This window comes from Neophocaena asiaeorientalis, unplaced genomic scaffold, assembly GCF_003031525.2.
Source record: "Neophocaena asiaeorientalis asiaeorientalis breed wild unplaced genomic scaffold, Neophocaena_asiaeorientalis_V1.1 scaffold148, whole genome shotgun sequence".
Classification (NCBI taxonomy): domain Eukaryota; kingdom Metazoa; phylum Chordata; class Mammalia; order Artiodactyla; family Phocoenidae; genus Neophocaena; species Neophocaena asiaeorientalis.
Window position 1 is genome coordinate 4,655,971 of NW_020174050.1, and position 26,934 is coordinate 4,682,904.

At 36.5% G+C, this 26,934-nt stretch overlaps 1 protein-coding gene across 1 annotated transcript in view; it reads right to left on the reverse strand.

The window, feature by feature from the left end:
- The window catches only part of CCDC158 (coiled-coil domain containing 158), a 73,739-nt gene that overhangs the window by 12,786 nt on the left and 34,019 nt on the right, over positions 1 to 26,934 (reverse strand). The window contains exons 14-19 of the mRNA XM_024754181.1: positions 26,025 to 26,183; positions 24,564 to 24,656; positions 23,674 to 23,772; positions 7,439 to 7,596; positions 5,200 to 5,259; positions 1,835 to 1,894 (exon numbers count right to left, since the gene is read on the reverse strand). Of these exons, the coding sequence (XP_024609949.1) occupies positions 1,835 to 1,894; positions 5,200 to 5,259; positions 7,439 to 7,596; positions 23,674 to 23,772; positions 24,564 to 24,656; positions 26,025 to 26,183 (629 nt within the window). The remainder of the gene's footprint in view (positions 1 to 1,834; positions 1,895 to 5,199; positions 5,260 to 7,438; positions 7,597 to 23,673; positions 23,773 to 24,563; positions 24,657 to 26,024; positions 26,184 to 26,934) is intronic.

Below are 26,934 nucleotides of genomic sequence, written 5' to 3' on the forward strand. Positions count from 1 at the left end.
AATACAGCTATCTTTTATTAAGCCATGCGTTAAATTGATGATTTAAAGATTTTTAATGATTAAGTCTTAATGACTTTTTTTGAAAGACATATTTTTCATAATAAAATATGTTATTATGGTAATATATAATGTACTTTGTTACTTTTAAGTGAATAAATATCAAAATGTTTTAATTTTTTAATGCTTAAAATTAAATTTTATTTTCCAATACTAAAAATGGAATTGGCCTATATAAACAAAAGCTCTTTGGAATCCTCACTGATATTTGTGAGTGCAAAGGGATCCTGAGACCAAAAAGTTTGAGAATATTAGGAGGAAAGCCTTGGAAAGGAAGGTCATGGCTATATTGTGGCTAGTTTTAATTATCAGGGAAAGCAGTTTGTTCTTGCTGAAGTAGGCAATGGGGAGCCTTTGAAGGTTTGGGGGCTGGAAACATAGTCTGAGGTGTACTTCAGGCGATCAATCTGAAATTGATGCACAGAAGTGACTGGAACTTGCAAGAGATTGGAGATTTAAAACATCCACACTAAACACTGTAGAGTCCACCACGATAGTACATGCGAATGGTAAAATGGCCTAAAAAGTAGGATGTGGTAGGATGAACAATGGCTGCCAAATATATCTGTGTCCAAATGCCAAGAACCTATGAATGTTACCTTATATGGCACAAGAGACTTCGCAGATGTGATTATGTCAAGGATCTTGAGACGGGGAGATTATCCTGGATTATGTGGAGATATACCTACATTATCTAAATGCCATCACAAGTCTCTGTACAAAGAGGAAGGCAGGGGGAAATTTCACACAGAAGAGAGAAGGTGATGTGACAATCTCAGCAGAAAGACCGGAGGATGCTATATCATAGGGTGTGAAGATGGAGAAAGGAGCCACAAGGCAAAGAGTGCAAAGAATGAGGCTCTAGAGGCCCAGAAGCTCTAAAAAAGAAAGGTAAGAAAATGCATTAATCCCAAGGGCTTCTGCAAGGAGTGCAGCCCTGCCATCATCTTGATTGTTCAGGTACTCAGAGGCAGAACACAGGAGCAGTTACAAGCCTGAGCTCAGGAACCAGCTAGACCTGAGTTCAAATCTGGCTCCTCTATTTACAAGCTGTATGAACTGGCAAATTGCTTGGCAAGCTGAGTCTCCATTTCTAGCCTATATACAGGGGTAATAATGCCTATATCATAGATTCGATTAGACAGACTAAATGAGATGAGTCTAAAACACCCATACAATAGTAAAAATAAAAATATGCCGTAGATAGCTGCAGATATTATTAACAGGAACGATGTAATGTTACACACTCAGGTGAGAAGAAAATCAAAACTTGTTTCTTTTAGGCTATGAGAAAGCTGTATTTAGAAAGATTCAAGTTCACTGAATATTGATCAAACAGCAGGGACAGTAAGAAAGTATCTGTCTTAATTCATTCACTAAACAAGTATTTCCTGAACAGCTACTATATGACAGGCAATATGCTTGGTGCTGAAGATACAGTAATGAAGAACCCTTTCTTTGCCTAAATGGAATTTAAACCCTAGAATTCATTTTCATATTCTTATCATACAAAGAGGGCTCTGATATCTCTATTTTTTACAAGTGGTAAAAATAGAAAAGATAAAAGCTTTTTTCCAGGCAGTCAGTCAATAAATAGACCCTATGACTATAAGCAACTTGAGGACAGAGCCCGTATCTGTCTTCCTCACTGTTACATCCTAAGGGCCTAGCACAGAGTGTGGCACATCATGGGCAGTTAACGATCTTCTGAATTAATGAATGAACAGTAGTAAAGGGGACGTTTTGCAAGTCAGGGGCTGGAGAGACAGTTTCTTACCTGCGAAGAGTTTCACTTGATTCGCTGCCTTCAGTGCATTCCCTTAATGAGTTGTTGCTTCTGTTGGCAGAGGGTGGGAGAAGTTAAAGACTACGTGACGCAATTTTAACTTAGTGATCAAACAAAATTGTTCCTCTGGATACTGCTTTTAGACAAATGCAGATTCAAAAGAGTGAGACTGGGGCGCTGGCTCTTCCCAGTGGAGAGAACAGTATGGAGAAAAGCTTGAAGACAGAAGGAAATGAACCCCTTTTGGGAATCAGGAGTAGCCTGTCTTGGTTAGAGCACAATACAGGAGGAGAGCAGGGTGGTGACGAGTTAGGGAGATTCTTCAGTGTCAGCCTGAGAACCATGTATTGAATGCAGCAGATCTGCAGGCAATGGCTTCTGTGTCTGACATGAGTAACAAATTAATATTAGCTTTTTTTCCTTTTTGGCTAAAGTCAGTTCTCAGAAGTTGTCTTTGTTTAGGGGTTATGGACTTCATTTCTTTATGATCCTTTTATGATTTCATTTAAACATTCAGCTATTCAATTATTAATAAAAATAGAACTGTTTTCAGTAAGGTTCTCATAATCCTATATTGAGGTTGTTGTAACTTCCTTTCAGACTACCTTTCTCTCAAAAGTTATGTAAGCTATTGTAAATACATGTAAATGTAGAAAAAGTATTCCGATTTTGGAATGGCATACCATATAAATATCTTCATCTGGTTAAACAGCAGTAAAATGTAAAATAAGCAAAAAAAAAAAAAAAAAAATGGGGGGTCTTCCCTGGTAGCACAGGGGTTAAGAATCCGCCTGCCAATGCAGGGGCCACAGGTTTGAGCCCTGGTCCAGGAAGATCCCACATGCCACCGAGCAATTAAGCCTGTGCGCCACAACTACTGAGCTTGTGCTCTAGAGCCCACAAGCCACAACTACTGAGCTCACACTCCACAACTACTGAAACCCAGGCACCTAGAGCCCGTGCTCCGAAACAAAGAAAAGCCACCGCAATGAGAAGCCCGTGCACCGCAATGAAGAGTAGCCCCCGCTCACCGCAACTAGAGAAAGCCCGTGTGCAGCAACAAAGACCCAACGTAACCAAAAATAAAATAAATAAAATAAGTAAAATTTTAAAAATGCCTATTGTCTCTTTGGTGGGGCTAATGACAGACTCTGGGAGGGCTCACACCAAGGAGTACTTCCCAGAATTTCTGCTGCCAGTGTCCTTGTACCCACTGTGAGCCACAGCCACCCCCCGCCTCTGCAGGAGACCCTCCAACCCTAGCAGTTGAACACACACATGTGGACTGAAGAAAACTCACAACCTAAAAGTCGCGAATTAAGCTGTACTCCGGGATCTTACTGAGGACTCTAGCACAGGCGGCAGCAGCTCAGATATCCCTGAGGAGCTTCTCTGAAGAGGATGTGCAAGAGCAGCTGTGGGTCATAACTGGGAGGAGTCATCTTTGCATTTTTAACTGTTGCTTTCCGTGTGGAGGAGAGGCTCTTGGTGCACCAGCCAGGTGTCAGGGCTGTGCCACTGAGGTGGGAGAGGTGGGAGAGCCTCTCCTCTGAGGTGGGAAAGCCAAGTTCAGGACACTGTTCCACAAGAGACCTCCCAGCTCCATGTAATATCAAATGGCGAAAATCTCCCAGAGATCTCCATCTCAACACCAACACCCAGCTTCACTCAACAACCGGCAAGCTACAGTGCTGGACAACCTATGCCAAACAACTAGCAAGACAGGAACACAACCCCATCCATTAGCACAGAGGCTGCCTAAAATCATAATACGGCCACAGACACCCCAAAACACACCACCAGACATGGACCTGCCCACCAGAAAGATAAGATTCATGCTCAACCACCAGAACACAGGCACCAGTCCCCTCCACCAGGAGGCATACACAACCCACTGAACCAACCTTAGCCACGGGGGAGAGACACCAAAAACAATGGAAACTAAGAACCTGCACTCTGTGAAAAGGAGACCCCAAACACAGTAAGCTAAGCAAAATGAGAAGACAGAGAACCACACAGCAGGTGAAGGAGCAAGATAAAAACCCACCAGACCTAACAAATGAAGAGGAAATAGGCAGTCTACCTGAAAAAGAATTCATAATAATGATAGTAAAGATGATCCAAAATCTTAGAAATAGAATAGACAAAATGCAAGAAACATTTAACAAGGACCTAGAAGAACTAAAGATGAAACAAACAATGATGAACAACACAATAAATGAAATTAAAAATTCTCTAGAAAGGATCAATAGCAGAATAACTGAGGCAGAAGAACGGATAAGTGACCTGACGATAAAATAGTGGAAATAACTATTGCGGAGTGGGAATAGAGAAAAAAGAATGAAAAGAATTGAGGACAAGTCTCCCAGACCTCTGGGACAACATTAAACACACCAACATTTGAATTATAGGGGTCCCAGAAGAAGAAGAGAAAAAGAAAGGGACTGAGAAAATATTTGAAGAGATTAGACTTGAAAACTTCCCTAATATGGGAAAGGAAATAGTTAATCAAGTCCAGAAACCACAGAGAGTCCCATACAGGATAAATCCAAGGAGAAACATGCCAAGACACATTAATCAAACTATCAAAAATTAAATACAAAGAACAAACATTAAAAGCAGCAAGGGAAAAACAACAAATAACACATAAGGGAATCCCCATAAGGTTAACAGCTGACCTTTGAGCAGAAACTCTGCCAGCCAGAAGGGAGTGGCAGGACATATTTAAAGTGATTAAGGAGAAAAACCTACAGATGATATGATACTATACAAGATCACTCTACCCAGCAAGGATCTCATTCAGATTTGATGGAGAAATTAAAACCTTTACAGACAAGCAAAAGCTGAGAGAAAAGATGCAGACCTACTAGAGAATGGACTTGAGGATACGGGGAGGGGGTAAGGTAAGCTGGGACAAACTGAGGGAGTGGCATGGACATATATACACTACCAAATATAAAATAGATAGCTAGTGGGAAGCAGCCGCATAGCCGAGGGAGATCAGCTTGGTGCTTTGTGACCACCTAAAGGGGTGGGATAGGGAGGGAGGGAGATGCAAGAGGGAAGAGATATGGGGACATACATATAACTGATTCACTTTGTTATAAAACAGAAACTAACACACCACTGTAAAGCAATTATACTCTTATAAAGGTGTTTTAAAAATGCCTATTAAGTTGATTTCTAGAAAGTAAATTACTTTAGTACATTTCACCGAAATCCTTTTGGGTTTCAGTTAAACACTATCACAACTTTCCATCAATTCTCATGTGAACTGTCCAGACTTCCCAAATTACCTGGTCACATGTAAAATTCCTGGACAATTAATTAGATTCAGAATCTCAGATTCCTCTCACCTACGGCATAGCTCTAATCTCAGGCTTGATTCAGTAATGCAATCTCTTATTCTATCATCTCTGTATAGATAAATGTCACTCTCAGTTAATTATACAAAGAATAATTTCTAGATTCCATGTATTTTTAGAATAATCAATTGCTCCTATGTATTTAACTCTTCTTTAAGGCACAACAGTAGAACTTAGGCCTCCAAGCAAATTTTGCAAAATGCTACCCCTGGAATTTGTCAACTTAGAAATGTTTTTGTTCCTTAAAAGCTTGAGGCTGAGTTCTGGCTTTGGTGCCAAAGCCTAAAATGACAAGGTCATTTGTAGGATTAAAGCAAATTAACATAAACTCTCTAACGGCAGGGGCTAAACATACTCATGTTGAATACAGTTCAATGTAGTCAAGCCCATCATTAGTGGCTGAAGTGATGGAAGTTTGATCAGGGAAGTCATAGTAATCTTGTGGAATGATTAGTGCTGGAAGCCAGGGGCTCTAATGTTTACTTCTGACTTTGTCTCTTTGCCTCATAGAGGGAGGCAACTTAATCTGTCTAAATGTAATCATCTGTCAAATGAGCTTAATAATACTGCCCTGGCTTAGAAGGCATATTATAGAGTTATGACAAAAATGAAAGTGCTCTGCTCTTCACAACAGCCAAGACACGGAAATAACCTAACTGTCCATCGACAGACGAATGGATAAAGAAGATGTGGTATATACATACAATGGAATACTACTCAGCCATAAAAAAGAACAAAATAATGCCATTTGTAGCAACATGGATGCAACTAGAGATTATCATACTAAGTGAAGCTAGTCAGAAAGAGAAAGACAAATACCATATGATATCACCTATATGTGGAATCTAATATATGACTCAAATGAACCTATCTATGAAACAGACAGAATCACGGACATAGAGAGAACAGACTCGTGGTTGCCAAGGGGGGAGGGAGTGTGGGGGAGGGATGGAGGGGGAGGTTGGGGTTAGCAGACGTAAGCTTTTATATACAGAATGGATAAACAACAAGGTCCTACTGTATAGCACAGAGAACTATATTCAATACCCTATGATAAACCATAATGGAAAGGAATATTTAAAAAAAAGAATGTATATATGTGTATAACTGAATCACTTTGCTATACAGCAGAAATTAACAAAATTGTAAATCAACTACACTTCAATAAAAAAAACTGAGAAAAAATAAAATGCTTGAGAACATTTTAAAAAAATGAAAGCGTCCTGCACATATAAGTATTCTTAGATGGAGTGAGAACAGAATATTTCTAACATGTGATTCAGAGAATACAATGTTATGCTAGGTAACTGGACTGTTATTAATATTTTACTACTACTATTAATAATATTATTAATAAAAAATAGACAAATCCAATTAATATTTTGCTACCTCAGGTTAATAAACACTAACTGAACATCTTAAGAAAATGGAGATTGTTTATATAAAAGTATTATGTCAGAAAGTATTATTTTGAAATATTTCCCATATAACCAGAAAAGAAAATTACAATGGGTTATTATAATACTAACAACATATAATTAGTATTATAATGCTAAGAATATAGTATATACCATATTAAAATGCTCTAAGCTAATTTAATAATAGCACACATTAAAAATTTAAAACACTTTTGAAAAGAGTATGAGGATCTCATTGATTTCTGCAGGCAGTGGCTGGTGGACTGGTTGAATCCTTTTTTGGATCTGACTTTTATTAATTTAAGTCATTGCCTAGACTTAATGCCTAGAGAACCAAAGCTTTCCAATTAGTTTATACCTAGGGAGTTATGCAGTTCTCAGGGTTTGAGCTTTAGCTTCACCATGTGTGGTTGTAGGTAAGTCAACCTTTTGGAACTTGTGTTTTTCTCATTTTTAAAATGGGATAAATAAATCCTGCTCTATCTTGTCTCAAACAGACAGTTGTTGTGACAATCAAATAAGATTATGAATGTGAAATCTGTTGGGAACTATAAATTACTGTATGAATGTAACTTTGGGTAACACGTTGCCTTGACTAATTTCTGAGTAGGAAAACTATCGCTATTATTTTCTCTTGATGTCAAGGTGTTTTACTTTTGCTAACTCATCCACTTTTGTTTTCCCTGGTAATGTCCAGATACCCCTCAAAGTTACTGAAACTTCAACCCCCCAGAAGTTGTCCCACATAGACACCGTGATCGCCACCCACTGATTAGAGAAGCCTTCCCACTGTCAAGTACACTCAGTCTTACACAGCCACATAGGAGGTCCCCAGAGATGGTGCTCTCCAGTCTTCCTCGCTCTTGCCCAGGCGCACGGGTGGCTCCTCGTTGATCACGCTTCTCAACTCCTGGAGAAGCTGTTTCAAGTCCCTCGTTGGATCTTCCTTTGTATTAGGTTTCGTAGAGTGCTGAATTAAAACAATTTACAAGACAAGGACACTTTGTTTTTTTCAGATTCAAATGCCATTTCCTACTATAAAATTAATTCAACTGGTAAACAGAAATTATGGAGGAGAAAGAAGAGGAAATAAAAAACCTGTAATCTTACTACTCAGGGATAATCAATAATATTCAATCAATAATCCACACAGTGCTATATCTAGTCTATAAACGTGTGTATACCTATTTATACATATATGTAAACACAGGATCAAACTATACACATTTATTTTTAAATCCTTTTTTATTTTTTAACTTTAACAATGCGGTAAGTACATCTTACCATGCCATTAAATATTTACAACTACATCCAGGCAAAATAATTCCAATACTTTTGTTAAGGGCTGTACTAATTTTATAAAGCTACAGAACTTTACAAGTAAGGAACTCTCTAGCGATGAGTCAATCTACCCCCAACACTTTACTGATGAGGAAAGAGACATCCAGTATTTTCAAACTGTGTTAGTTGGAGAATAATATAAAAAAGATTTTCAAATAGATAGTATTCCTCAATGAATATTTATAATATAAGAAAAAGTACAAAGGTTCCCAGTTGGCACAAAAAGAGAGGAAACCGAACATTAGTCAGAAGTTGCCCTGGTGAGCAGGTGGACTTAGTTGGAGGATGTTCATGGCTAGAGAGGCATCAAGCATCATCAAGCTATTTTAGCCAGAAGTGTCTGTCCCAAGGCAGAGTTACACCTGCCACACGGATTGGTTGCTGAAGGATGAACACTGCAAAATTTTTGTTCTTTGGGCATTACTTTTCTAGGGTCCATGTCAACCAAGTGTTGATGTTACTGGTATAACCCTCACATTCCCCTCCCCCTCCTACCACCACTGATAAACCACATAAAATATCCAGCTGAAGGTGTCAAGAGTTCTAACTGAATGTGTGGTAATTATGATCTTTCCAGTTTACTGATGGTCACCTTACCTAGAAATTACCATGATGAGTTCAGAATTTCATAAATTAGACTCCATTAAATTATGAAATTTGATTTCATTAATTTAAAATATATGAAGATGTGAACCGTTTTTTTTGTTTGTTTTCTGTTTCTGTTTTTTTGCGGTACGCGGGCCTCTCACTATTGTGGCCTCTCCCGCTGCGGAGCACAGGCTCCGGACGCACAGGCTCAGCGGCCATGGCTCACGGGCCCAGCCGCTCCGCGGCATGGGGGATCTTCCCGGACCGGGGCACGAACTCGTGTCCTCTGCATCGGCAGGCGGACTCTCAACCACTGAGCCACCAGGGAAGCCCTGAACCATTTTTCATAGACTTTATTTTTGAGAGCAGTTTTAGGTTCACAGCAAAAATGAGTATTAGGTACAGAGATTTCCCATATACCCGCAGATCGCACACATGCTGAACAAGTTTCTTAATCATAAATAAAAGCATTTGTCTCTAAGCAGATCCAATTTCACCAAACAAACACTGGCTTTGTTCCTGTCCTAGCCCTGGTGGACATCATATCTAATGTGGAATAAAACTTCAAAAACCAGGGCTTCCCTATGCATAAGTATATTATATTTGAACTGCAGAAAATAAAAAAAAGAAAGATTTTAAAGAAGCCAGAAAAAAAACCCCTTACCTATAGAATAGCAAGGATAAGAATTACATCAGACTTCTCTTCAAACCATGTATGCATGCGAAAAGAGAGTTGAGTGAAATATTTAAAGTACTGAGAGAAATATTTAAAGTACTGAGAGAAAAGCACCTACCAACCTAGAATTATGAACCCTGCAAAATTATCCTTCAAAAGTGAAGGAGAAATAACAACTTTCTCAAACAAAAACTGAGGGAATTTTTTGCCAGTAGACTTGCTTTGCAAGAAATGTTAAAAGTTCTTTAGAGAGAAGGAAAATTATAAGGTCAGAAACCCAGAACTACATAAAGAAAGGAAGAGTATTAAAGGAAGAATAAGTGAAAGTAAAGAACAAAACTTTTTCTTAATTGCTCTAACAGAAGTTTGTTCAAACAATAATAGCAATAATGTATTCAATTAGGTACGTACATCATATATATTAATAAAATATATAATATAATATACATTACGATATGTATTACTAATATATGCTTATGTATAAGTGAAATGAATGACAACAATGATACAAGGGGCAGGAGAGGGGAATTAGTACTATTTTGTTGTTAGCAGGTACTTGTACTACCTATGACACAGTATAGTGTTATATGAAAGTGAACCTGGATTATCTGTAAATGTATATTGCAAACTCTAGGAAAACCACTAAAAAAAGCAGAAAAAAACCCATAATTGATGTGCAAAAGGAGAGAAAAATAAAATCTTACAAAATGCTCAATTTAAAAAAAAGGCAGGAAAAGAGTGAAAGACAAAAATATGAAAGAAAACAAAGGCAATGACAAAAAACAGTAACAAATATGATACATATTAATCCAGCTATATAAATAATCACTTTAAATGTTAATGGTCTAAATATACCAATTAAAAAACAGAGATTGTCAGCATGCATCAAAAAAAAATAAGACCCAAATATTGTCTACAATAAACCCACTTCAAATATAAAAGCACATACAGATTAAGAGTAAAGAGATGATGGACTTCCCTGGTGGTGCACTGGTTAAGAATCTGCCTGCCAATGCAGGGGACACACGTTCGAGCCCTGGTCTGGGAAGATCCCACATGCCGCGGAGAAACTAAGCCCATGCACCACAACTACTGAGCCTGTGCTCTAGAGCCCTCAAGCCATAAATACTGAGCCCGCGTGCCATAAATACTGAGCCCGCGTGCCACAACTACTGAGGCCCATGTGCCAAGAGCCTGTGCTCTGCAACAAGAGAAGCCACCGCAATGAGAAGCCCACGTGCTGCAACAAAGAGTAGCCCCCACTCACCGCAACTAGAGAAAGCCCGCATGCAGCAATGAAGACCCAATGCAGCCAAAAATAAAAAATAAATAACAATAAAAAAAAAGTAAAGAGATGAAGAAAGTTACACCATGCTAACACTAATTTTAAAAGATCGGGGGACTTCTCTGGCGGTCCAGTAATTGGGACTTCACCTTCCAGTGCAGGGGGGGTGGGTTCGATCCCTGGTCAGGGAGCCAAGATCTCACATGCCTTGTGGTCAAAAAACCAAAAAAAACATAAAAAACAAGCAATATTGTAACAAATTCTTTGAAAGACTTTCAAAATGGTCCTCATTAAAAAAAAAGTTGGAGTAGCATTAATTTCAGACAGAACAGACTTTAGAGCAAGGAAAGCGATCAGGGATAAAGAAGGGCATTATATAATGATAAACAGGTCAATTTTCTTAGAAGGTATAACAAACCTTAATGTGTATGCACTTAACAGTGGAACATCAAAATATGTGAGGCAAAACCTGACAGAACTGCATGGAGAAATAGATGAATTCACAATTAGTTGGAGACTTTAATAACCTTCTTTCAAAAATGGAAACATTCAGCAGGCAGAAATTCAGTAAGGATATAGTTGAACTTAACAACACCATCAACCAACTGGATATAATTGATACCTAAAGACTAATTCATCTAAAAACAGCAGAATACATATTCTTCTCAAATTTACATGGAACATGTAATTTGGGGCCATAAAACTCACCTTAACAATTATTAAAGAATAAAAATCATACAATGTCTACTCTAGGAACACAATAGAACTGAACTTGAAATCAGTAACAGAAGGACAGCTGGAAAATCCCCAAATAATTGAAGATTAAACAGCACAGTCCTAAATAACACATGTGTCAAAGAAGGTATATCAAGAAAAATTTTTAAATAGTTTGAATGAAATGAAAATGAAAATAAAACTTACCAAAATGTGTGTGATATAGCAAAAGTGGGGCTTAGAGGGAAATTTATAGCACTGAATGCACATATTAGAAAAAAAGAAAGATCTAAAACCAATAATCTAAGCTTCTTTGGGAATTTAGGGGAAAAAAGAGCAAATTAGATCCAAAGCAAGCAAAGAAAATACAAATAAGATTTAAAGCTGAAATCAATGGAATTAAAAACAGGAAACCAATAGAGATAATCAATGACCCAAAAGCAGGTTCTTAAACCTGCTTTTTATTAAAGATCAATAAAATTAGTAAGTCTCTAGCCAGGCTAACTAAGAAAAAAAGAGAGGATACAAAAATTTCTATCAGAAAGAGGTGACATCACCACAGATCCCGTGGACATTAAAAACATCATAAAGGAATATTATGAACAACTCTGTACCCACAAATTTGATAACCTAGATGAAATGGACCAATTCCCTGAAAGACATACTCTGTCAGAACTTACATAAGAAGAAATAGAGACTCTGAATAGGCCTATATCTACTAAAGAAATTAAATCAATAATTAATAACCTTTCAAAACAGAAAGCACCAGGCCTAAATGGGTTTACTGCTGAACTCTAACAAACATTTAAGGAAAAGATTACACCAACTCTCTACAATCTCTTCCAGAAAATAGATGTAGACAGAATATTTCCTAAGTCATTCTATGAGACCAGCATTACCCTGATACCAAAACCAAAAACACTAGAAGAAAAGAAAACTATAGACTAATATCTCTCATGAACATAGATATAAAAATATTTGACAAAATATTACTAAGTATAATACAACAATCTATTTTAAGAACTACACCCCACAATCAAGTGGGAATTATCCCAGTTATATAAAGCTAGTTCAACATTCAAAAATCAATTAATATAATCTATCACCATCAACAGGCTAAAGAGGAAAAATCTCATGATTAAATTAATAGATGCAGAAAATGTATCTGACAAAATCCAACATCCACCCATGATAAAGTATCTCAGCAAAAGGCCATTTACAACCAACCCGTAGCCAACATAGTACTCAACAGTGAAAAGCTGAATGCCTTCCCACTAAATTCAGTAACAAGACAAGGATGTCCGCTCTTGCTGCTTCCATTTAACACAGTAGTGGACGTCCTAGCCACAGCTATCAGACAAGAAAAAGAAATAAAAGGTGTCCAAATTGGAAGGGAAGAGGTAAAAACATTTGCAGACGACGTGATACTCTATATAGAGAACCCTAAAGTCTCTACCCAAAAACTATTAGAATAAATGAATTCAGCAAGGTTGCAGGATACAAGATTAACATACAGAAATCTGGTCCATTCCTGTACACTAATAATGAAATATCAGAAAGAGAAAGCAAAACAAAATCCCACTTAAAATTGCATCCAAAAATATAAAATACCTGGGAATAAACTTAACCAAGGATGTGAAAGACCTGTACTCTGAAAACTATAAAACACTGATAAAGGAAACTAAAGATGATTCAAAGAAATGGAAAGATATCTCATGCTCTTGGATTGTAAGAAGTAATCTTATTAAAATGGCCATACTATCCAAAGCAATCTACAGATTTAACACAATCCCTATCAAAATACCCCATGACATTTTTCACAGAACTAGAACAAATAATCCTAAAATTTATATGGGACCACAAAATTGCCAAAGCAATCCTGAGAAAAAAGAACAAAGCTGGAGGTATAACCCTCCCAGACTTCAGACTATCCTATAAAGCTACAGTAATCAAAATAGTGTAGTACTGGCACAAAAACAAACACATAGCTCAATGGAACAGAATGGAGAGCCCAGAAATAAACCCAGGCACCTTCAGTCAATTAATCTATGACAAAGGAGGCAAGAATATACAGTGGAGAAAAGACAGTTTCTTCAGCAAGTGATGCTGGGAAAACTGGATAGCCACATGTAAAACAATGAGATTAGAACATTTCCTCACACCATATACAAAAATAAACTCAAAATGGTTTGAAGACCTAAATGTAAAACCTGAAACAATAAAACTCCCATAAGAGAACATAGGTGGAACATTCTTTGACATATTTTCTTGTATCAGTCTCCTAAGGCAAAAGAAATAAAAGCAAAAATAAACAAATGGGACCTAATTAAATTTAAACGTTTTTGAACAGCAGAGGAAACTTTCCATCAACAAAATGAAAAGACTACTTACAGAGTGGGAGATCATATTTGTAAATTATGTGACTGACAAGGGGTTAATATCCAAAATACACAAACAGAGCATATAACTCAATATCAAACAAACAAACAATCCAATCAAAAAAATGAGCAGAAGTCTTGAATAGATATTTTTCCAAAGAAGACATACAGATGGCTAACAGGCAAATGGAAAGATGCTCAACATCACTAATTATTAGAGAAATACAAATCAAAGCCACAAAGAGGTATCACCTCATACCTGTCAGAATGGCTATCATCAAAAAGTCTACAAATAGAGAATTCCCTGGTGGTCCAGGGTTAGCACTTGCTGCTTTCACTGCAGGCCCAGATTCAATCCCTGGTTGGGGAACTAAGATCCTGCAAGCCATGCAGTGCAGCCAAAAAAAAAAAAAAAAAAAGTCTACAAAAACAAATGTTGGCAAGGATGTGGAGAAAAGGGAACTCTCATACACTGTTGGTGGGGACATAAATTGGTGCAGCCACTATGGATAACAATATGAAGGTTCTTTAAAAAACCAAAAATTGAACTACTATATGATCCAGTAATTCCACTCCTGGGTAAATATCCAGAAAAAACAAAAACACTAATTTGAAAAGATACAGGCACCCCAATGTTCACAGCAAGTAATATTTACAATAGCCAAGACATGGAAGCAGCCCAAGTGCCTATGAACAGACAACTGGATTAAGAAGATGTGATGCATATATATACACACACACACATACACACACACACACAATGGATACTACTCAGCCATAAAAAGGAATTGTAATACTGCCAGTTGCAGAAATGTGGATGGACATAGAGAACATTATGTTTAGTGAAATAAGTCAGACAGAGAAATTGTTTAGATTCCACATATCACTTATATGTGAAATCTAAAAATATAATACAAATGAATATATATGCAGAACAGAAACAGACTCACAGATATAGAAAACAAACTTGTGGTTACCAAAGAGGAGAGGGATGGGGAAGGGACAAATCATGGGTATGAGATTAACTACTATATGTAAAATAGATAAGCAACAAGGATATACTGTATAGCAGAGGGAATTATACCCATTATCTTATAACAACCTATAATGGAATATAATCTTCAAAAATACTGAATCACTATGCTGTACATCTGAAAGCAACACAATATTGTAAATCAACTATATTTCAATTTAAAAATAATTATTTACAGTCTTGAAAGGGGAAAAACCTCTCAGTAAACTAGGAATAGTGGGGAACTTCCTCAATTTGATAAAGAACACCTATAAAAACCCTACAGCTAACATCACACTTAATGGGGAGAAGCTAGATACTATCTGGCTAACGTCAAAAACTAGGCAAGCGGCTTCCCTGGTGGCGCAGTGGTTGAGAGTCCGCCTGCTGATGCAGGGGACGCGGGTTCGTAACCCGGTCCGGTAAGATCCCACATGCCGCGGAGCGGCTGGTCCCGTGAGCCATGGCCGCTGAGCCTGCGCGTCCGGAGCCTGTGCTCCACAACGGGAGAGGCCACAGCAGTGAGAGGCCTGCGTACCGCAAAAAACAACAACAACAACAACAAAAAACTAGTCAAGAATGTCCCTTCTCATCACTTCTGTTCAACATCATATTGGAAGTCATAGTTAATGAAATAAAAAGAACAAAAAGGAAAAAAAAGGTGTACAGATTTGCAAAGGAAGCAATGACTGTCTTTCTTCACAAATGACATGATTCGCTATGTAGAAAATCCCAAAGAATCAACAACAGTAACAAGAAAACTGCCGGAACAAATAAGAGATTATTGCAAGGTGTCAGGAAACAAGGTTAATAAACAAAAGTCAATTGCTGTATAAGAGCAATGAACAATTGGATTTTAAAATTAAAAACACAATACCATTTACATTAGTACCAAAGATATAGAATTCTCAGGTATAAGTCTAACAAAATATGTACAAGATCTACATGAGTAACACTAAAAAATTCTGATGTAAGAAATCAAAGAAGAGCTAAATAAATGGAGAGATATTCCATGTTCATGGATAAGAAGACCCAATATTGTTAAGATATCAGTTTTTTCCAACCTGATTTATGAATTAAATACAATCTTAATCAAAACCCCAATAATTCTTTAAATTTTGTTGATATTGACAAACTGATTTTAATGTTTATATGGGAAGGCAAAAACCCCAGAAGAGCTAAGACAATAGTGAAGGTGAACAAAGTTGGAGAATTGACACTATCCAAGTTCAAGATTTACTGTAATAAGACAGTGTGGTACTGGTAAAAGAACAGACAAATAGACTGATGGAACAGAATAAAATAAAGATCCCAGAAATAGTCCCACACAAATATAGCCAACTGATCTTCAACAAAAGAGCAAAGGTAATTCAATAGAGAAAGGGCACTATTTTCAACTAGTGGTGCTGGAAAAACTTGACATCCACATGCAGAAAAAAATGAATCTAGATGCAGACCTTATATCCTCCACAAAAATTAACTCAAAGTGAATCACAGACCTAAATGTAAAATTCCAGACTATAAAACTCCTAGAGGATAATATAGGAGAAAATTTAGATGACCTTAGGTTTAGTGATGACTTTTTAGATACAACATCAAAAGCATGATCCATGAAAGAAAAATATCAGTAAATTGTACTTTATTAACCTTAAAAACTTTTATTTGCGAAAGATAATGTTTAAAAAATGGAAATATGAACAACAGACTGGCAGAAAATCTTTTCAAAACAGATAACTGATAAAAGACTGGTAACTAAAATACACCCCAAAAAAGAACCTCTTAAAATTCAACAATAATAAAAAATTTTAAATGCCCTTTCAAAAATGGGTAGAAGTTTGGAACAGACATCTCACCATAGAAAATATGTATATGGTAAATAAACATATGAAAATAGGCTCAACATTGTATTTCATTAAGGAATTTCAAAGTCAAACAACAAGATATCATACTACACCACACTCCTCTTAGAATGGCTAAAATCCAAACACTGACAACACCAAATGTTGTCAAGGATGGGGAGCAACAGGAACTCTTATTCACTGCTGGTGAGATTACAAAATGGTACAGCCTCTTTGGAAGACAGTTTCATTGTTTCTTACAAAACTAAACATGCTCTTACTATACAATGCAGCAATCATGCTCTGTGGTATTTACCTAACAGAGTTGAAAACTTATGGCTGTGCAAAACCTGCACATAGATGTTTATCTGCACATAGATTTATTCATAATCTGCCAAAACTTGGAAGCAATCAAGATATCCTTCAACAGGTGAATGGATAAACAAACTGTGGTACACCCATACTCTGGAATATTATTCAGTGAAAAAGAAATTAGCTACTAAGGGATGAAAAGATATGAAGGAATCTTGCAAGCATATTGCTAAGTGAAAGAAGCCAATGTGAAAAGACTATATACTATATGATTCCAATTATATGATATTCTGGAAAAGACAAAACTACAAAGAGAGTAAAAAGATCACTGGTTGCCAGGGGTTCAGGGGGAGGGGGGGAAGAGATGAACAGGTGAAGCACAGGGCATTTTTAGAGCAGTGAAACTATTTTGTATAATACTATAATGGTCGATATATACCATCATACATATGTCAAAACCCACAGAATGTACAATACAAGGAGTGAACCCCAATGTAAATTATAGACTTCAGTTAATAATAATGTATCAATATTGGCTTATCAATTGTAACAAACGTACCACACTAATGCAAGATATTGGTAATAGGAGAAACTGGGGGGAGGGAGGGGGAGGGCAAAGGGAGTCTATGGGAGCTCTCTAAACTTTCTGCTCAATTCTCTAGTTTCTGCTAAAACTATCCTAAAAAAATAGTCTATTAATTTAAAAAGAAAAAAAAAAAAGAAACAGTAAACTTTGGAAGCAAAAATGACAAAATCATATCAATTTATATCTTTATCAGTAAGGTATGATACAAGAGTGGCCATTATGCTGCACCCTTCCCATTACCATCTGACCATTTTATATGCAAAATTGTTAGCTTGTTTTTGCTTTAATATGCAGTAATAATTATTTGTTTATAAATGAGTTTGAACATTTTTCATGTTTATTGACTATATGCATTTCTTATGTGAATTTTGTATCCATATCTTTAGTACACTTTTCTTTTAGAGTATATGCTATCTTCATCTGGGTATGTAAAAACTCTCTATATTATATACATTAACCCTTTATTCATTAGAAATATTTTTCTAGTTTGTGATTTCATTTTGATTTTGTTTATGGTCGTTTTGTGATTTAAGTTTTATTTACTCAAAATAATCAATCGTTCCTTTTTTAAATTAATTAGTTAATTTATTATTTATTTTTGGCTGTGTTGGGTCTTTGTTGCTGTGCACAGGCTTTCTTTAGTTGCGGCGAGTGGGGGCTAACCTTCATTGCGGTGCGCAGGCTTCTCACTGCGGTGGCTTCTCTTGTTGCAGAGCACGGGCTCTAGGCAAGCGGGCTCAGTAGTTGTGGCACACAGGCTTAGTTGCTCTGCGGCACGTGGGATCTTCCCAGACCAGGGCTCGAACCCATGTCCCTTGCACTGGCAGGTGGATTCTTAACCTCTGTGTCACCAGGGAAGTCCCAATTGTTCCTTTTAATGTTTATAAATCTTGTAATACTTTCACTGATTCATTTTTAATACTTTTGTATGCTGTTTGATTCATATGGAACATATTTTGATTTATAACATGAGCAAAATACACTTTTAAAAATTAGAAAATAGCTAGGAAATGAACAATTTAAAAACATTCTTTACATATGACTTCTGTCTGGCTGGTAAAGAAATAGCTACATATAAGCTCTTCCTGAAGTTACTGGAGCCCGTCAAAGAATCTTGCTCTCTCCCACTCCAATCTCTGACCCTTAGGATACACATTAAGGCTATTGCTAGGGGACATACATTTTCAGGTTAAAACTTCTACAAGCTTTTTTGGTTTCAAGGGAAGAATATAAGCTTATACTGTTGTTGTTAAACTTAAGGTTTGTTTTGTGATTTGATTAGCTTCCTATTACATTTTGACTCTGAAATTATTTTATGTTAAATTTGTTTCCAAAATACCTTGCAAATTATATCTCTAATGTACCTCCATCTTCCCCAAATACTGTTCTCTCTAATGGCCTTGAGCCCATTACAGGCAAACTTATGAGTTATAATGTAAGATAAGTAATGTCTAGGGAGAATGTGTGCTTCTCAACTCCTCCTAGCTCCATTTTCCAAAGATAGAAGATGAATGTAAAAGCTAAAAATAAAAGCTTGATCTCATTCAGTTTGAATTAGACTATTCTATTTTGAGAATGTCTGACCAAATCCATCTCCTATAATACTTATGTTCCTGTCAGAAGGCGGTAATAAAAATGGAATAAAAATATACTGTTTAGAATATATATATATATATATATTATTTATATTGTCTACTAAAAATGGGTGAGTAGGAAATAAGACAAAAGTTACAAAGTCTTGCTGAAAGTCTTGCTCACATCATGGGTACTTCAATGACAAAGATCAAGCACAGCTAGCACAAATTACAGTGCCTGTGTACAGAGTCTGATATATAAACAAAATAAATTATACGATCCTGGAAATATTTTATTTTTATACGCTACAATAGCCTTTATCTGAAACTTTCATCTAAAATCTTCTATGTCAAGCTACCAATTATTTGTGTGTATGTGTCTGTCTGTGTAGGTATGTATTTAGATACACATACATATATACATGTTCTTGGTGTTTGAGCTTGGATCAAATCACATAATATAATTTTTCTGGTTCTACCATTTTCTCACCTGTTAAAACTAGGGCAATCAATTGGATAATTTTTAATGCCTTTGTACCTCCAAAATGGTATAATATTCATCCACAAAGACCTAATGAAATACACTGTTGGTTCAGGTAGAGTATCTATTTACGTCATCATCCATTTATTTTGTTTATAAACAGCATTCAACAGTGTGGTGTAGAGAATGAGTACAGTATAACTGGCTAAGGAGACAGGTTCTAGGCTCAGGCTATCTTGGTTAAGTGTTGGCACAACTGGGTTTTTGGAGTGTGAACTCTGTAAGTCACTTAGCTTCTCCAAGCCTCAGTTTCCTCCTCTGTAAAATAAGTATAATAACAGCACTTATCTCGTGTGGGTGGTTGTGAGGAATAAATTATATAATCTATAGAAAGTATGCTGCACAGTGCCTGGTGTTCAGTAAGTAATGACTATTATTAGAATCATGGAACAAGAAGACTAAAATGAAACGAGATAAATGAAGGGGCAACGGAGAACAATGCACATAGAAATATTCTACTTTTAAACATAAGACTTGGCATTTATTTTTGCTCTATCTGAAGCCCCACTAAAATGACACTAAAGAAATTAACAAGGATAAAGAGGAAAGGAGAGATAACATTAGATGAGTAATGATGATCAAATTTGGGGAGATGGAAAGCAAATAGGTAATTCATAATTAATTTAGTAGAACAAAGCAAAGCTAAAACATCAAGTACCTGCACAGAAGTAGCCAGGAAGCAGTAAGCTGCTCTGCATCAGGGTATTCCAGAAAGACTCAGGAAATGGAGGCCTTGTGTATTTCTAAAGGCCAGGGTAAGGGACAGGGCAGCAAAATGGGAGGACTGGCTAAAAGTTTATGGTAGAAGCTGTGAGAACACCAGATGTCCTCCCCACGGAGTCAGGTAATAATTCGTTCTTTTCCCCTAAATACATTTAGAGGCTTAATCTCTGGGTGAGGTTGAACCAAAGGACTTTAGGCTCCAAAAGGATATCTGGCATGGCAGGAGGGAAGGTTGCAAACTGAAAATATAAGCATAAAGTAAGATTTACAGATATATAGATACCCCAGATTCCCTGCCCCACTCACCTCTCAGAATACTGGCAGATAGATTTATATCTACAAGTCTGTAGTAAGACAATCGCTCTTTAAGGGAATTAACAGGACCAAGAAAAAAAACTAAGATCATTTTTGGATCCCTCGGTTAAAAAGTAATATCTAACCATCTACTAGCTAACAAATCCTGTGAACCTTACAAAGTGCTTTTCATTGGTTTTTTAGGGCCTCAGTCTTAAATACGAATGGACAGCCAATGATCGCCAAACAGTGAAGGAAAATCTCCAACATGAAAGACAGACATCAAAACAAACAGAAAAAAAATGAATTTAAAGAAACAGCAATAATTCAGGTAACAGAAGAAATGACTGAAGAACTGATACTAATATCCTTAAATGGAAATGAGGAAGTACCGCATCCACAAAAGAACATAAAACTATATAAAGAGAAGATTTAAAATACAAGAAAAGCCTCCTGGAAATTTTTAAAAATACATGATATCAGAAAAAAATTCAATAGATGTTTGGAAGATAGAGTTGAGGAGTTTTCCCAGAAGGTGGGAATAAAATATGAGGAGATGGAAATTGGAAGTCAAAATTAAAGGAGATTAGAGAATAAATCCAGAAGGCTTAATAGGTGACTTAACAGGAATTCTAGAGAGAACTGAACAAATGAAGGAAGAAAATGATCAAATAAATGACACAAGAAAACTTCAGAGAAGAAAGAACATAAGAGCCTGCACAATGAAGGGAAAAAGACTCCCAGCAGAGATCACCCTGAAATGAATACCAGAGGTAGAGAAAAGACTCTAAAATCTTTGAGAAACAAACAAACAGGCCACATACAAAAGCCCTGGAATCAAAATGGCACAATAGTAACAACATTTTGCACATCAATCAAATGTAAGTGAGGAATAAAGGTATTTTCAGACATGCAAGGTTTTAAAACACTTAATGAATGAAATGCACCCATTCTCAGGAAACCACTGGATTATATAATCTCTGCCAAATGCTGGCAAGGCTGTGGAACAAGAGGAACTCTCATTCACTGCTAGTGGGAGTGTAAAATGGTACAGCCACCTTGGAAGACAGTTTGGTAGTTTCTTACAAAACTAAACAGATTCTTACCATATGACCCAGCAATCATGCTCTTGATATCTGCCCAAAGGAGTTGAAAACATGTCCACACAAAAAACTGCACATGGATGTTTATAGCAGCTTTATTCACAATCACCAAACTTTGGAAGCAACCAAGGTGCCCTTTAGTAGATGAACAGATAAACTGTGGTACATCCAGACAATGAAAATCCAGTGCTAAAAAGAAATGAACTATCAAGCCATGAAAAGACATGGAGGAATCTTAAATACATATTACTAAGTGAAAGAAGCCAATCTGAAAAGGCTACATACTGTATGATTCCAACTCAATGACATTCTGGAAAAGGTAAAACTGGGAGACAATAAAAAGATCAATGGTTGCCAGGGGTGTATGCGGGGGAGGCAGAACTTTTAGTAAAGTGAAAATACTTTGTATGATATGATAATGATGGATATTTGTCAATTATAACATATGTATAAACATTTGTACAAATCCATAGAATGTACCACGCCAAGAGCAAACCCCAAGGTAAACTATGGACCTTGGGTGATTATGATGTGCCGATGTAGGTTCATCCTTGATAACACATCATTCTGGTGAATGATGTTTATAATGGGGAGGCTGTGCATGTGTGAGGGCAGGGAGTATAAGGGAAATCTCTGTATCTTCTTTTCAATTTTGGTGTGAATCTAAAACTGCTCTAAAAAATAGTCTTGAAAAAAAGGCAGTAAAAAGAGCAGACAAAAATATGACCAGAAACCAAGAGAAACAATGGTCAGAAGTTCATAGGGGATTCAGACAATGGAGTTATCACATACCAATTTAAGAAATAAAGTTACTTAATAGTACAAGTTGCAGAAGGAAACAAGAGAATGGAGCAGAAAAAATAGTCAAGAATATAAAAGGTAAAAATTTTCCAAAATCAATGAAAGATATCAATCCACACATCCAGGAAGATCAGTGAGCCCCAAGAAAGATAAATGCAAAGAAGACTACACACAGGCACATCACAGTCAAACTGCTTAAACCAAAACAAAGAGAAAATCTTTAAAGTGGTTAGAGAAAAAAAGTGCCTCCCAAAAAGCGACAATAAGACTTAAAACTGACTTGTCAGTAGAAACAATGAAAACCTGAACACAATATTTTACAATGAATTCATTCACCGATTAGACAAATATGTACTGAATACCTACCACATGCTAGACACTGTTCCAGGTGCTTGGAACACATCAGTGAATAAAACAAAGAATGTATGTTACATTTAATGTGTAAAACTATATAATAAACACTTTTAAGGGAAGAAATTGTATAAAACATGCTTAACAGTCTATTTAGATAATACACTTCATTACTGCTGTTAGAATTACAATTAAAGTGTTAAATTTAATAGACTTATGACTAGTACTTTTTCAGTGATGGATGAGATTCTTTATAATCAAGTACAGTCTATGTATTAAAGAGCCTAAGTACTAGGCTGGCTTTTGGGTAATGAGGAGTCATGGCATTTCAGAGCTGATCTTCTAGAAAACCTCAGAGATGATCTATAGTCCAGACTCCTCATTAGAGATGAAAAGGAACAATATATTTAACTCAGTTTCCAAGGTCACACAAAGTAGTTAGAGACACATCTTAAGTCCCAATGACTCCTGGTCAAATGTTCTTTGTTGTGTTTGTTGTTTTCTTCATGGGGAGAGGGGTTTAATTTAATTTTTATCAATGTAACGTGCATATAGTTTTAAAGGTAAAATGATTTTATAACATTTAAAACAAAAAGCAGCAGTCTCCTTTCCTTCCTCTGCCCACCTCCAAGTTCCAGTCTCCAGAGAGGACCATGTTAACTTCTAATATTAATAATATTCTTTTGTTTGATAGAGTGTTACTTGCTGTGTGATAGCTAGTTTATCAGTGCACATAACTCATGTGTGTGAAAATAGTCCATTTCAACTTTTTCATTTTGCAGTGCATGCTTTCCATTGAAATGCATAAGCAGGATAACTGGTAGGTTACTAGCAACCCTGCTGCTATATGTACAACAGGACTATTAACTAATGAAATTGATTTTCATGTGTGATTTCATGTGTGATTAGACTATAAGACTAGTTACTTACATGAGATAGGAAGCTGGCTGCAGACTGGGCAGCAGGTGATGGGTGTAGAAGGCGTGGTTTCACAGAAGAATTGGAGGTGTACCCAGGGCCCTTAAGTTCCTGGAAGACAATATACATGTGAGCAAAATAACTGTCAACCTACAGTGAGAATTGTGAAATCAAAATGTATTTTTGCAAATATAATTTCAGTCTTACATGTTGAACTTCTACAAAGTTTTAAGCCAAAGTATTAAGCAAGATGATTCGGGTGTATATTACTCTTTGGGGACTAAACGTGGGCTTAGGAAGATGCCTTCACACTTCTGATGGATAAAATCATTCCAGATGTGAAAACATATCTCAGATGGGATGCTACTACGTTGGTTTCTAACTTTGACAAACACTCCACACTACTTCTGACATACTACTGAGAAAGACCCTCTCCAACTATGGAGTGCTCCTGCCTGTGAAAATATCCAGTATTGAGATCTTAAAGTATGTCTGCAACTTTAAAATATACTCAAAAGCCAGACATATACTCCAGTGGAAAAATCTACTATTTTTAAAGAAGACATGTTTTGTCATGCAAATTACATCATTTTTTAAATTTTCCAAACAAGCCAAACATACTTGACCTCCAGTATACAAATCTCTGGTTCCCCAAGGTAGGTACTTCTATGTTTCCCTCATTCAGTACAGACTTAACAAAAAGCATGGTGCTTCAATTTGTTACTATATGCGAAAAGGATAGGTATAATCTGTACAATGCACAGATTTTATAATTGCTAATATTAGATAATGTTAAAAGTACACTTGAATGTATCTAAAGTACATGGGGAAAATATGAAAGTATATCAAACCAAGGCATAATTTTTGCTTAAATTACTATTTTTGATGAAAAAAGATCTTACTTTTACATCCAAAGTGTGTTGAAGTTTTAGGCGCACTGATTCTTGTTCCTGATGCTGTATTATATCTTGACATTCTGCAAACTGCAAAGATGCCTACAATCAAGCAACCACATGTGGTTTACCCTCCATTCTTTATGCAATTTTATTTTATTAATATATAAATGCAGAGTCGCCACCTATTCAAGGAAACTTCCCCTGTTCTTGGCACACTGTATTACATTTATCTATTTATTTATGTTTTATTCAGAAAACTTGAGAGTAATTGGAGGCCATGTCTTTATCCTCTGTAGCCCCAGCATCTACATGGCATTTAGTATGTGGAGGGCACTCAAAAGAATGAATGAACTAAGGATGAAATGAGCAAACAGCTTTAGCAATGTTAAAAACATTTCTATAAAAATAACCACAACTGAAATTCATTGAGTCAATATATCATGTTCTAAGACCTAAGTTTCAATAGGTGGGATCACAGGTCATTTTCTATCACCATGAAGGCTCTGATTTCTCAAGAATCAATGACTAGTCTTGGTATATTTTTAGGCTTCCAGAGTTTTCAGGTGACACAAAGAGAGATTTACTTCTCTACGATAAATGGCAAAGACAAATACAGTGTCATCATTGATCCTTCTCATTATTTAAGCTGTGTTCCCCACCTGCACTTTCTTTTCTTTTTTTTTTAATTGATTATTTGTTTTTTTTAATTTTATTTTTGGCTGTGTTGGGTCATCGTTGCTGTGCGCGGGCTTTCTCTAGTTGCGGTGAGCGGGGGCTACTCTTTGTTGCAGTGTGCGGGCTTCTCACTGTCGTGCCTTCTGTTGTTGCAGAGCACAGGCTCTAGGCGTGCAGGCTTCAGTAGTTGTGGCACGTGGGCTCAGTAGTTGTGGCTTGCGGGCTCTAGAGCTCAGGCTCAGTAGTTGTGGCGCATGGGCTTAGTTGCTCCGCGGCATGTGGGATCTTCCCGGGCCAGGGCTCGTACCTGTTTCCCTTGCATTGGCAGGCAGATTCTTAACCACTGTGCCACCAGGGAAGCTCCCCACCTGCACTTTTTGAACTCCACAAAGTGCCAGACGTTAGCATTACTTTATCTATGTATGGATATTATTAACAGACTGTATTCTACCTAGTATTCAAGTCCTTCTTTGATAGTAAGTTAGATTGGTGGTATTTTTAGTTATTCAGGTCACGAAGGATACCAGGAGCATCTTATATCTTATATCTGACTGCTCTTGTGACCTGTTAGCCAGAAAAAAGATCATTTTGTAAAAAGTATGCATCATGACTATGTTTTTAAAGCTCAGCCTTCTGTACAGGATACAGTTTTTTTCTTGTGTGAGGTGACTGGGATACAATACAGTTTGACAGATTTGGTTCCTATCAACATGGACCTTTCATTCAGAACAATTCTACTTGGTTAATAACTATTTAGTTGATAACTATTTTATATATTTAGTTAATAACCACCTTATCAAGAGCAACTTCCATATTAGCAAACTTTTCTTTCAGTCGGCGTTCCTGAGATCGTAGGACTTCTAGTTCTCCCACCATCTTGTTTTTCTCTGTTGTAACAGTACTCAGTTCCTGGCTTAATTTTGTCTTTTCTTCTTTTAGAAAATGGTTTTCCTACAATTACAGAGGAGAAAATATCAGAAACAATATGCTGATGTAGATGCTGAGATGTGATGGAAATATAAAACTATTATGTAAAGATCTGAACTATAGCTTAACTGTATACGGATTGGAGTTGGGAGCTGCTAGAATTATGTTACCATGTTCTGTCTCATTTTTATCACTACTAGTTTATTACTTCTTTGTAGGCTTATTAAATCTTTGATAAAACCTATGAACTATGTAATAACTGTGCTGTCGTAAAAAGAGACAGTGTTGTGGTGAATTGAGACTGAGTAATCATATACCAAATCAAATTGAAACTTCTTTAAAATGACACAAGAGATTTAAAGAAGACACACGTATTTGAAATCTTTATGGTTTTTCTATTTTGTTTCAAGGTTGAATATTAATTTCACAAATGGTTAAATATTAATTTCACAAATGCCTACTATAGACCCTCTGGCATAAAAAGAAATAGGACACACAGTTCCTGTCCTCAGAGTCACTGTGATCCAGTGATGAGAATGAGCTTCCTGATAAACTGATGGAGAATCTTTGGTATCTAACAAAGTTTCATTAAAATTAGTTCATTCCTTTAAAATACATCATGAAATGCATAGAAAAGAACAAATGCATAGTAATCAAGTTAAAATATAAACCTGAACTTACTGAGTCTATATTTCTTTCTATATGTTTATTTTTTTTCATACAGTATCACCACTGTAATACACATTTTGGATACAAATAGTTTTTCCTTTTCTGA